Source organism: Camelus ferus, chromosome 3 (assembly GCF_009834535.1).
Source record: "Camelus ferus isolate YT-003-E chromosome 3, BCGSAC_Cfer_1.0, whole genome shotgun sequence".
NCBI classification, from domain to species: Eukaryota; Metazoa; Chordata; class Mammalia; order Artiodactyla; family Camelidae; genus Camelus; species Camelus ferus.
Genome location: NC_045698.1, coordinates 97,596,164 through 97,607,571, shown reverse-complemented (window position 1 = coordinate 97,607,571; position 11,408 = coordinate 97,596,164). Strand labels below are relative to the sequence as shown.

The following is an 11,408-nucleotide window of genomic DNA, read 5'->3' as shown; positions in this document are numbered from 1 at the left end:
TTCTTTAGATTGGATGCATGGTCACGCTGGGACCGAGAAGAGCCACTCGACGGTGTATTTGATTTCCCTTTTAGCAATAAAGTAACACCATGTCGTTCTCACAGCTCCACTCCCAGCTCCCAGCCCACTTACGACTTCCACTCCCTCTCCAGCCCTGTCCTCCCTGCCCCCCAAAACTGGGTCCACTGCTAATTTGTCAAAAAGGTAATTGTTTAAAAAAAAAATTCTAAAAAACAAATGGGAACCCTGCCCCCTGAAATGTCCAAACACCTGACTGTTGACACTTGAACATTTTTATATTATAAATAAAATCAGAAATAACTCATGCTTGACTGTGTGTGCCTAGCCCCCAGGTGAGGAGGGAAGACAGAGGATGAGGCCCTGTGATGGAGATGGATGGAAGTTGGTGTGGAGGTTGGACAGGGCCAGGGAAGTCCCTGGGAGGAAGAGACCCTCCCTTCAGTCTCCCTGGCTCCAACACTCCTCTCTCTACTGAGAACATTCACAAAGTGCCCCCCACCACCAACCCCACCCTGGCTGCTGGGGAATCTGGCCAAGGGGCTGACGCAAATTACTCTGCTTCCAGCTCAGCCACAGAACCCTGGTTCCTGCCCTGGAGCTACAGGGGCCAGAACGAGGAAAGAGTTTCCGTGCCTAGGTGGGTGAGGAGGGAAAGGTTGTGAGGCTAGCACTGCGGCAGCTGAGCACTGGGGCAGCTGAGGCAAGATGACCCTTGGGGCCTCAGGCATGTCACAGGCAAAGCCTGGACATGAAAAGTGGCATAATGGGTACCCTCAGCTGCCAGGACGACCACAGCTGCTGCAGTTTGTAAGCCTACGGGGTACTGTGCTTTTTTTATACCCACTCAGAGCCAGGGCCTGTCTAAACTTGCAGTCCCTGATGAAGAGTACATGATTTCAGGTATGGAGAAGGCAGACAGAGATTCAGGGTTAAGAAACCTTTCCCCTATTGATTAATTTATCAAGGTGCATAGCACCAGGAACCATCAGGTTCCAGCCAGACACAAAGGACTCTTCAAAAAGCTCAGGTGGCTGACATGTGTAAATGTGTGCACAGATGCCACTGGAATGTGGATAGTCAGTTCAGAGACCTGTAAGTGGGAAGGACAGAGAGGCTTTGTTGAAAGGGCTTGGGTATCAACAGGGCCTGAGTTCAAATTCCAGCTCTGCCCCTCACTAGCTGTGTGACTCCTCTACGCTGCACTTTTCTCAACTGTGAAAGGGTGATGCTAATACCTACCTCAAAGGGTTGCTATGGAGATTCTATATATATAAAGCACCCAGTATTGCTTCTGGCACATGATAGATGCCTTTTAGTGGCTAATTTGATGATGGTGATGACCATATCCTGTGCTTTGTGTTCTTGAATCACACAGTCAGAGAGTGGCAAAAACTGGATGAAAGGGTGGTGATGGAGAAAAGTAAAGAAAGGACTAGACATTGTATTCATTGTGGGGATGCTGGGGGAAAAGGTACCTGTTACAAAGGAACAAAAGAAGTGAACTAAATGCTATACAGACCTGACTTGTCCAGCCCCATCTGATGATCTCATCCAGATCCATGTGCTAGCTCTGAATTTCCTATTGGCTTTAAAATTTTCTGAGAGCCAGTAATTCCTCTGTGTGATTTATGACCCCTGTGTGATCCCAAATAATCCTGAATGACTCTTGGTGAACCCACTGACTTTTTCATGACCTGGCTTAGTCCTCATTTCACCCTTCTGAGGGCCTGAGTTGCTGTTAGCTTCTAAAATTTCAGTCAGAAACCACCTCCATGACCACAGTCACCACCTACCTCCACATAATCCCAATTTATTCTGAATAACCTCTTGATGAACTCACTGACCTTCAGACGACCCCATTTGGTACCTTCATTATCTGCTCTGGATCCTAAGATACTGCTGAGAGTCTAAAGCCAGAACCTAATCAGGTTCCTTGACTCATTCCTCATCATATCAGCCGCCTATTCATACCCAGGTATGAATGGGACCTGGGAGCAGGTGTGGCCAGAGAGGCCCCTTCTCTACTCTCTCAAATTTCTGCTTCATGGCATCTTTAGTATGGCCTATCAGGAAGAGTTATAGCCCTGTTAAGTGGCTTTCCCACTACCACCCTGTCCCCTAGGGGCACTTAGGACACTTGGGCAGCTTCCTGAGTCAGTCTTCCCAAACCCTCCAATTCTTTCTTTTCTCTGCCAGGTCATTTTTGGCTTATCTCCCCAGCCCTTCCAGAGTCTCAAATGGTAATGGTGACTGCCTGTCCCCCTCCCCACTAGACTGTGAGCCCCATGTGGACAAGGAGCTGATCAGTCCTTTTTGCACCACAGTATCCCCAGCACCCAGCACAAGGTGTAGCACCGTTGGCTTTCACTGAATGAGAGGATGAAGGCTCAAGAGACTGTCCTAAGGGTCAGCCCCCAAGAAGTCCCTGAGCCCGCGGCCACTTCCCAAGACCACCAGGGGGCGCAAACCACTTATTGCATCTCACCTATAGTCCTCCAAGGCTCTGGATTTGGACAGTGTCCGAAAATGGGCATATTATTAAGGGCAGAGGTTGGGGGGGGGGAACATGATGGCCCATTAGAATGCAGAAAAAAATATTAGAACTTTGCTTTAGATTTATTTTCATCTCATCTTTTTAAAATTTCTATTTTTGTGTATGTTTTATAATGTACATATTTTAGTACAGTAGTACATGTATATAATTTACAATAAATATAATTATACAATTAAGAAAGTGAACTAAAATTTTTTTTACTGATGGGAGGCACACCTGTCTACAGCAGATGGAGCTCACTCCTCTGCTTTAATTCACCTGCTCTCAGAAGGTGGAGGGTGGGAAGCTGACCCCCAAAATCAAAGGACTTTGAGACAGCGTGAAGTACAGAGAGCTTTTTTATATTGCCACATTGCTCTTTCAGTTTCACTTAAATGAACATTTACTTCCCATCAGCAAAATGAAGGTGCCAGATGGTTTGGTTATAAAATACACTAAACTGATTCAAATTAAATAATCTGGATTTAAATCACTATGTCTCTCCACAGACTCACACATCCCTTGCATCAAATATGAGTGGACTTATAAATGTTGGATACTTAGTTGCAAGGTTGGCTTATCTTATTAACTAAATATGTTACCAGTGAGGTCACACTGCTGACCAAACTACAGTAATCTATTTTAAAAATAGAAAGGATTTGCTCATCACAGCTGCGTTGAGGGTGCCATCACCCCCACCACCCATTCTTGTCAGTCTGAGGAATTCAAGGATTAAAGGATGCTAGTCTGTGATCATCACGTGGCAAATTTCTCTATTCTTCCCAGACATGTCCTTAGCTAGCATTTCTGAGTCACTAGAAGAGTGAAAGAAATATCAACCTAAAAATCAAATGACAACTTGTCATTCCATCTTTTCCCAAGAGCAAGAATAAATGGCTTCCATAACCTTCCCCCACCAAACATCTTTGGGCTTTGACAAGTTGCTATTTGCAAGGCAGAATGTCTTTTATTCCTGTAGCAGTAGATCTGTACAAGAGGCCACCTCTGGAGCTCAGAGACCTGGCAGCACCAACATAAAGACCAAGATATAAACAGGGCCATGGTCTCCTCCCATTCACACCCCAGGATGCCTGTGGGGTGTGAATTCACACCCCAGGATGCCTGATGGGGTGGCGTGCATGCACGCGCGCGCGCACACACACACACACACACATACACTATTTATTCCAAATCATCAACTGTAAGAGCAGTTTAAGTCACAGGTTAGCCGGAAGAGGGGGAAATGGGATGAGAGGAGGTCATACTATCTCCGCTTTCCCTCCCAGAGTGTCAGGGCCACCAGGGGCCAGAGAGCAGCCCTCCTCACTAATAGATGGCATTCTGAAATAGGCTTTTGTTTCATCTTATTTCATCCTCTAACTGATATTAGTTCCAAAATCATCTTTAAAGGGATTCCATATATATATATATATATATATATATATATATATATATATATATAATTCCTATACATATACATTTATGTCTGTATAAAAGAAAGCAGTAGTGGCCTCAGTGGATGGGAGGTGAGGGACACACACACGTGAGTGGAGACAGCTTGGCGCTGAGGGACAGGCCTGGGTCCTGGATTATTGCCGTGTGAGGCAGGAGAAGGGGGTGTGGTTCCAGAGGCTGCTGATGGGGGGCAGGGGTAGTGCTGGTGGTCTGCAGACCTGCCGCTGGTCAACTCAGAAGGAGGAGGAGGAGAAAGGGTGGGAGTCCAAGCTGAGACTTGGAGTCAAGACCTGCCCTCAGAAACAAGGGAGATGAGGGGAGGAACTTGTGAGAAGAGGGGAGCCTGGGAAGCCAACTGCCACTCCCACTCCTCCAGTGAGATGGTGTCTAGAACATGCACACAACTGCCCTACAAGATGAGGCTCCGTGGCGGAGAGGAACGCACGGGCTGGGGAGAGGGCCTGAGGCCCAGAGCAGCCCCAGGATGCAAGAAGATCAACACCATGAATAGCTTCTCCATCTCCTTGGCCCACAGGGCCCTCTACACCCCTCTGGCTGCCCATCAACTGCCTGGAGCTGGTCCGAGTGGCCCCTGGCTGGAATTGTGCTCATTGACCCCTCTGGGGGCATTTGCCTGCCTCTGGGGCCTGCTCATCCACGCCAGCTAAGTATCAGCCCCAGTGGTATCCTTCGTGGCTTTGCTGCCAGTCACAGTGCCATGGCCCTGGCTGAGGGCAGGGCTTGAGTGTGTCTTGCGGAGAGAAGGGTCATCCCCTTCCAGGGTGGCTAGCCGGGCCTCAATCCGCTCCAGGTCATCTGAGCCCACTTTGATTTTCACAGCCAGGAGGTGGATATAGGTCTCATAACGGCTTTTCTGGGGAAAGGGCAGAGAAAGGCCAAAAACAAAGTCAAAAGATAAATGACAAAATGGGGAAAAAAATGTGTACCTCATACGACAAGACTAATTTCCTTAATATTCAGAGAGCTCTCACAAATCAATATAAAAGAGAGAAACAATTGAATTTAAAAATTAGGCAAGGGACACGCACAGAAATTTCATTTATGATTTTAAAAATCCAAATTAATTGGCAATGACTTGTATATGATACCAAAAGCACAGGTAACAAAAGTAAAAATAGACAGGTGGGATTTTATCAAAATTTAAAACTTCTCTGTATCAAAGGACACAAACAATAGAGTGAAAAGGCAATCTACAAAATGGGAAAAAATATTTGCAATCATAAATCTGATAAGGGTCTAGTATCCAGAATATATTTTTTAAAAACCCCCTACAGCTCAACAACAAAAACACAGCTCAATTTCAAAACGGGCAAAGGACTTAAATAGACATTTCTCCACAGAATATATACAAATGGCCAGTAAACACACAAAAAGATGCTCAACATCACTATTGATTAGGAAAATGTAGATCAAAACCACAATGAGATATCACTTCACATGCATTAAGATAACTGCTACTTAAAAAAATAGAAAAAACAAGTGTGTCGGTGAGGATGTGGAAGAAGTGGATCCCTCACACGCTACTGGTAGGAATGTAAAATAGAACAGCTACTGTGGAAAACAGTATGGCTACTTCTCAAAAACTGAAAAAAATTATGATTTGATCCACTTCTAGATATGAAAGCAGGACTGAAAGCAGGCTCTCAAAGAAACATTTGCACACTCATGTTCATGGCGGCACTATTCCCAGTAGCCAAAAGATGAAAGCAACCCAAATGTCCATCAGCCAATGAAAAGACACACAAAATATGGTATATACATACAATGGAATAGGATTCAGTCTTCAAAAGGAAGGAAATTCTGACACATGCTACAACATGAATGAATCTTGAAGACATTATGCTAAGTGACACAGGCCAGTGACAAAAACACAAATTTTGTATGATTCCACGTATATGAAGTACCTAGAGTAGTCACATGCACAGAGATAGAAAGTAGAACTGGTTGCCAGAGGCTGGGGCCACGAGGAAGGTGCTGAGTTTTTGTTTAACGGGTACAGAGTTTTAGTTTGGGAAGATGACAAAGTTCTAGAGACTGGTTGCACAACAGGGTGAACAGGCTTAACACTACTGAACTGAACAGTTTAAAATGGTTAAAATGGCCAGTTTTCTGCTATGTTTTTTACCACAATTAAAAAAATTAATCCAAATTAAAACAGCAGTAAGACACCACTTATTTTAAACCTATCAGATTAATGAAGATTAAAACTTTGATAATGTGCAGTGTTGGTGAGGGCACAGAGAGAGAGACACTTTCATAAGCTATTAAAGGGGCTATAAATTGGTAAACATTTTGGGAGGGCAATTTGGCAGCGTTTGAGGCCTTAACTCTGAGCTTCAGGCCCTCACCACAGTTGAGAGAGGCCAGGGTCTTGGGAGACGCAGGGACTAAGGGTCAGGAGACCCTATTCTCACCCAGCTCTGCCACATGAGCTACAAGACCCTTCGGTGCTGGCTTCACCTCTCCTACCCACCCCGACTCCACTCCCAGCCAAGCCAGGCAGGGGTGATAAAGCCCAGGCCTCTGAAGCCACAATCACCTGGGTTAGGATCATGGTTCCTGCACTTCTTAACTATGTCACCTCAGGCAAGGGATCTGACCTCTTCCCCCACCTACAAAATGGGGATAATCACAACCCATTTCACAGAGTTGACAGGAGGATTAAATCAGTCAACGCAAGGGAAGTGATGAGAATCATGCCTGGCAATGAGCATAGCTTTTTTACTGCAGAGAGAGTGATCTGAGAATTCCAAAACCTATACAGCATTATGTTTCTCAAAAGGTCAGGATCTATCCTGGGAGCTCTCCTCTGTCCTCTACACTACAATAAAAAAAATCTGCATGGAAATCCAGAGACCACGATGGGCGACTTCCTTCTCTTCCCATCTGGAGGGCTTTCTGGCTTTCTCGGCCTGTCTGTCCACCCCCATGTGCAGGTCAGTCCAAAATGGACAAGTGGTTCCTGCCTTATTCCCCCAAGCAGACTGCCTACCCTTCACTCAACAAAGGTGCTGCTCTGTCAGGCCACCTGCAGAGCCCTGTGGGGCACAGAGAGACCAGATGGGAAGAAGGAGAGCTTGGAAGGAGAGATCAAGTCGCTCCACTTGATAAACCTACATGAAGAAGGTGCAGGAGACAAAAGGGGGAAAATCACGTGGAGAGAGCTTGAGAGTTCTGTGATTTGGATGTAAAAGCTTCCAGAGAACCCGGGCCTATGGGGAAAGTGGAGGTGAGGAAGGGGCTTGGAGGAGAATGGAGAGGGGTGGCAGGGGTCTCCAGTGGAGCCCATCTGGTGCTCTGCGAGAGACACAATTGAGGGCACAATTGTTTGATTAACGATTGGCAGCTGGACTGTGCAGAGACTGACCCACAGGAGACCATGATTCATGGCTGCCCCAGGAGAGCCCCCAAAGTGGGGAAGCCCCAGAGTAGGAGCCCCTGGTTGAGGAATGATGTGGAAGGCGGGAGCTGGCCTCTTCCTCCTGCCCCAGCCCTGTCCTTCAAAATCCATCCTGCAAAAGGCCCACCTCGAATGTGAGATAATGCTCCTTCAGCCGGTTCTCCTCGGCCTCCTTGGACTTGATGCCCCGCTCGACCGGGTGACCCCTGTGCTCAGCCAGCTCTGCAGTCACCTGCCTCAGCTTATTCTCATGAGAGCGCAGCTGCTCCTCCTGCAAAGACAAGTCCTGGACCATGAGGTCCCGCTCTCAGGAGCTCATAGGAGCGGGTTTAATCCTGTCCCACTGGGATCTGCTTCACCAAAGGAAAACTGAGACCTGGCCAGAGTCATCAAATATGTAAGGGTAGAGCCAGGCTCTGGGCCCAGGTGAGTGCTCCTCTGCCTCCTTCCTTCCTCCCTTGCTGCAACTGGCATCAGCTCTCCAAGATCCTCCCCAGCAGGCTCAGGAGATGAGTGACCCTCGCACATGTGTCTGCGCGTAGACAATCACCCGGACACCGCCCCTACTCCTATGGACTCTCACATGCACACAACTCCACTAGACCAGGGGCAGCCTGGCCTCGGCTTCCCCGGCTTCATACAACACACACATTCTCTCACATTCATGCCCAGATGTGTCCAATGGCCATGGAGCCAGGATCACATCCAAAGACCAGCAGGAACACTGTCACAGACAAGTACACAGTACACCCCACCTGCCACAGGATAGCTGGACCACTTTGTGCCATGTGGGCCCTGGGCTGGGTGCATGTGCATGTGTGTGCAGACACAAGTGTGATGTCAGTGTGGGTGCACAGCACATGTGTATATGCACAAACACATGTGTGCTTGAATAGTATGTGTGCATGCAGCGGCTGTGTGCACTGTGTATGCAGGCACAGGGACTCTGGGCATAAGCAGCAGCCCCAGGGGCTCTGTGGAGAAGACCCCAGTAGGAAAGGGCCCTGACAAGACAGGCAGTATGGAGCTGCCCTCGCCCTCCCTCTTGCAAGCAGTGGTCCACCATTTATCGTTTCCTCTCCCTCGAAAAACCCTGAAAACCTGGAGCATTGATGAGTTGGAGTTTTTTAAGGATTACAAATAACACATTTAAGGGTCGATGAGGGCAGCCAAAGAGCCCTGGAGGACAGGTCAGCCAAATCTCGCCTGTCCCTCTCTCGCTATGACACATACATTCTCTCCCATTCATGCCCAGACACACACGATGCCCACAGACCACAACCACATCCACAGGACACACCGCCACGGCACACCCAGGCCACCCAGCACAAGACAGCCAGGCCTCCGTGCAGTGTGTGGCCTCAGTCTTCCCATCTGTAAGTGGGGGTGGGGCGCAGGGGGGATGGAGGAGAGTATCTGCCCTTTCGACTTGTCTCTTAGCCCAGGACCAGGCACCAGAGAGGAGCCGTGGTGGGGGCTGTTGAATGGAGGGCTCGCTGAGGGAGGCAGCCTGGGGAGGTGGTGCTGTGATCCCCAGGGGAGGAGCTCATACCTGGCAGAAGCGAGTGGTGCAAGAGGGCAGCAGGGGCCGACAGAACTTCTTCATGGAGCTGACGGCAGCAGGGAAAGCGGGGGCTGAGAAGATGGCCGCCACCAGGTTGATCCTAAGGATCCAGGACAGCATCTCTTCTTTGCTCCTGGGACAGGAGGGGAGGGAGGGGGCACTGGCTTCTCACAGCAGGACTCAACCCCTCACCCAGCACCCAGCACTAGCCTGGCACAGAGAGGGCACAAAGACCTCCGTATAGGTGGACAAAGGAGTGAAGAAAGACGGAGGATGGGGGCTGGATGGGCCTGGTCACGTCTGTGTAGTGACCAACACTTCAGTTTCAGCTCCCAGGCAAGACCTGGGTTTTCATGTGACAATGTAGCTGCCCAGCCAGGTCCAGGGCTAAAGGCCTGAAGCTAACAAGTCTTAGAGCCAGCGGGCCCGGGGGATTGTTAGAGGCAGCTGGGTAACTGGTCATCCCTACTCCACCCTCTTCTCCCTGCCCCACTGCCTCGCCGGGCACCCACTCCTGTCCTGAGAGTTCACCTACTAGCCTCCTCCATTTTTAAGTTCATCTGATACATGAAACCCCAATCTTAAGTCACAGAAGGATGGGGAGCAGGGAGTGGAAAGCCTTAGAGGGAAACTGTCGGGTGAGTCTTACCCACCCTGACTTTTAAATGGAGGCTGATTCATAAAGGTTCCATCTGCCCCTTATATAGGGACTTCGTGCACATCAGAATCACGTGGAGGGCTTGTTAAAACACACTTGCTGGCCCATCCCCAGCATTTCTGACTCAGGAGGTCTCAGGTGGGACAAGAGAAACTGCATTTCTAACAAGTTTTCCAGGAGATGCTGAGGGGACCACACTTGAGCATCACTGTTGTGGGGGAGGGACCCAAGCTGTTGGTTTGTGCCAAGCAGATACACTGGCTCTCGTGGCTGATGTGCAGGGGAAGCTGGGGGCGCCTCCCCTGACGTGAAGGAGGGAGGGTGTGTGCAGTGCACATCCTGAGCCTTGGGTGAGAGAGAGGGGGTTCCCACTCCTACTTACGGAGCCTGGAAGAGGAAAACCCTCCAGTCTGCTGTCTTCAGCTTAAGCACATTGGACTTCTTGCTGTAATCAGAGGCCCTGGTGGCCAGGGCGTGGTGCACACGAATGGCGTTCTTCAAGTCGCCCTCGGAGAGGGCTTTGTCAGGCCTGTACTCATCCTGGACAGGCAGGGTAGGGAGTGGGTAAGCCTCTGTCATCACCAGGCTACTGACCCACACTTCCTCCACCCTCACTGCCCACCCCCCACTCTCCTTCTCTCTGTCCCTATACATCCCACCATTTTCTAGATGCTGCCACTCTGATGCCATGCCCACCCCAACAAGAATCACTAGGCATTCCTTCCAATACCCCAGTTGGTCTCAGAAGCCTGAACAGGCCTTACACTGGGTATCCTATGAACCCCTGGACACTTAAAAGACCCCTCCCTGAAACCACCAAAGCCCGGGGTAAGCCCAAGTCAGACCCCTGATGGGGGAGGACCCATGATCTGCCTAAGCCCTAGGTCCTGCCCAGGACCCTCTGGGCAATGTAAGGCAGGGGCTGGATGTGACCTGAGGTGGCCCTTCCTGGGTAAGGACTCTGAGGCAGTCTTACCTTCTGCAGGTACAGAATGGTCCCTTTGAGCACCGCATAGAATTTCTTCCAGCCACGCCTCCCACGGGGAGCTGGGGAGGGAGGCATGGGTAGTGTGGCCACAAACACCCACCCCAATATCTCCTCCCTTGTGCCCCACTAACATATCTGCCTACATGTGCATTCCCAGGGGAGTGACTAGGCAGGCATGGACCCCCCTGGACTAGGATCCCTCCCCACGCCCCTTCCCTGCCTGACACCCACTCCTCTTGCCATCCATGTCGGCGTGAGTCTTCCGGGTCAGCACACCATGCTTGTAGGTGGTGGCACTGAGAGCCTGCGGGACATCCAGGAAGGGGTTGCTACCATCCAGGATCCGTGTCACCTTCTTTGTGCCTGTCCCAAACTTGTCATCCACCAGCTCAGACAGTGATTTCCTCAGCTCATCTTCGTCACTAGAAAGTACTAGGCCTGAGTACCACCTCCATGGAGGCCTCAGCCCTGCAATGACATGCCCTCTCCCCACCAGCCACTCCTCTGGAAGCCAGTTAGAGGTGAAGAGCAGAGATAAGGAGGTTCCAACTCTAGACCACAGATCCCGATCTTTAACTCCTCCCCTGAGTCTTCAGTTCTGACCCCTGTCCTCTGAGCTTTGACCTTTGGCCTCCAAGCTCCAATCCTCACCCCTGGACACAAAGTTGGAGACCTTACTACCTCCAGGCTTCCTTCCTGGTCTTCCGTCTCCTCTCTCCAACCCTGAGTTGTCCAGCCCCAGGAAGCAGTGCCAAGGGTGACAAGCAA

At 49.7% G+C, this 11,408-nt stretch overlaps 1 protein-coding gene across 5 annotated transcripts in view; it reads right to left on the bottom strand.

Moving 5' to 3' along the window:
* Window positions 1–11,408, bottom strand: part of PSD2 (pleckstrin and Sec7 domain containing 2) — a 79,858-nt gene that overhangs the window by 23,532 nt on the left and 44,918 nt on the right. For 4 of the 5 annotated variants that reach the window (XR_004318742.1, XM_032476869.1, XM_032476870.1 and 1 more), the window contains 5 exons: window positions 10,872–11,062; window positions 10,629–10,699; window positions 10,035–10,192; window positions 8,983–9,127; window positions 7,558–7,701 (listed from right to left, as the gene is read on the bottom strand). Coding sequence is in view for 4 of the 5 variants with exons in the window: in XM_032476869.1 (XP_032332760.1) it covers window positions 7,558–7,701; window positions 8,983–9,127; window positions 10,035–10,192; window positions 10,629–10,699; window positions 10,872–11,062 (709 nt within the window). In the remaining variant the exon portion in view is untranslated. Of the gene's footprint in view, window positions 1–3,495; window positions 4,884–7,557; window positions 7,702–8,982; window positions 9,128–10,034; window positions 10,193–10,628; window positions 10,700–10,871; window positions 11,063–11,408 lie in introns of those variants that run through there. The other variant, XM_006172906.3, reaches the window with a different exon arrangement.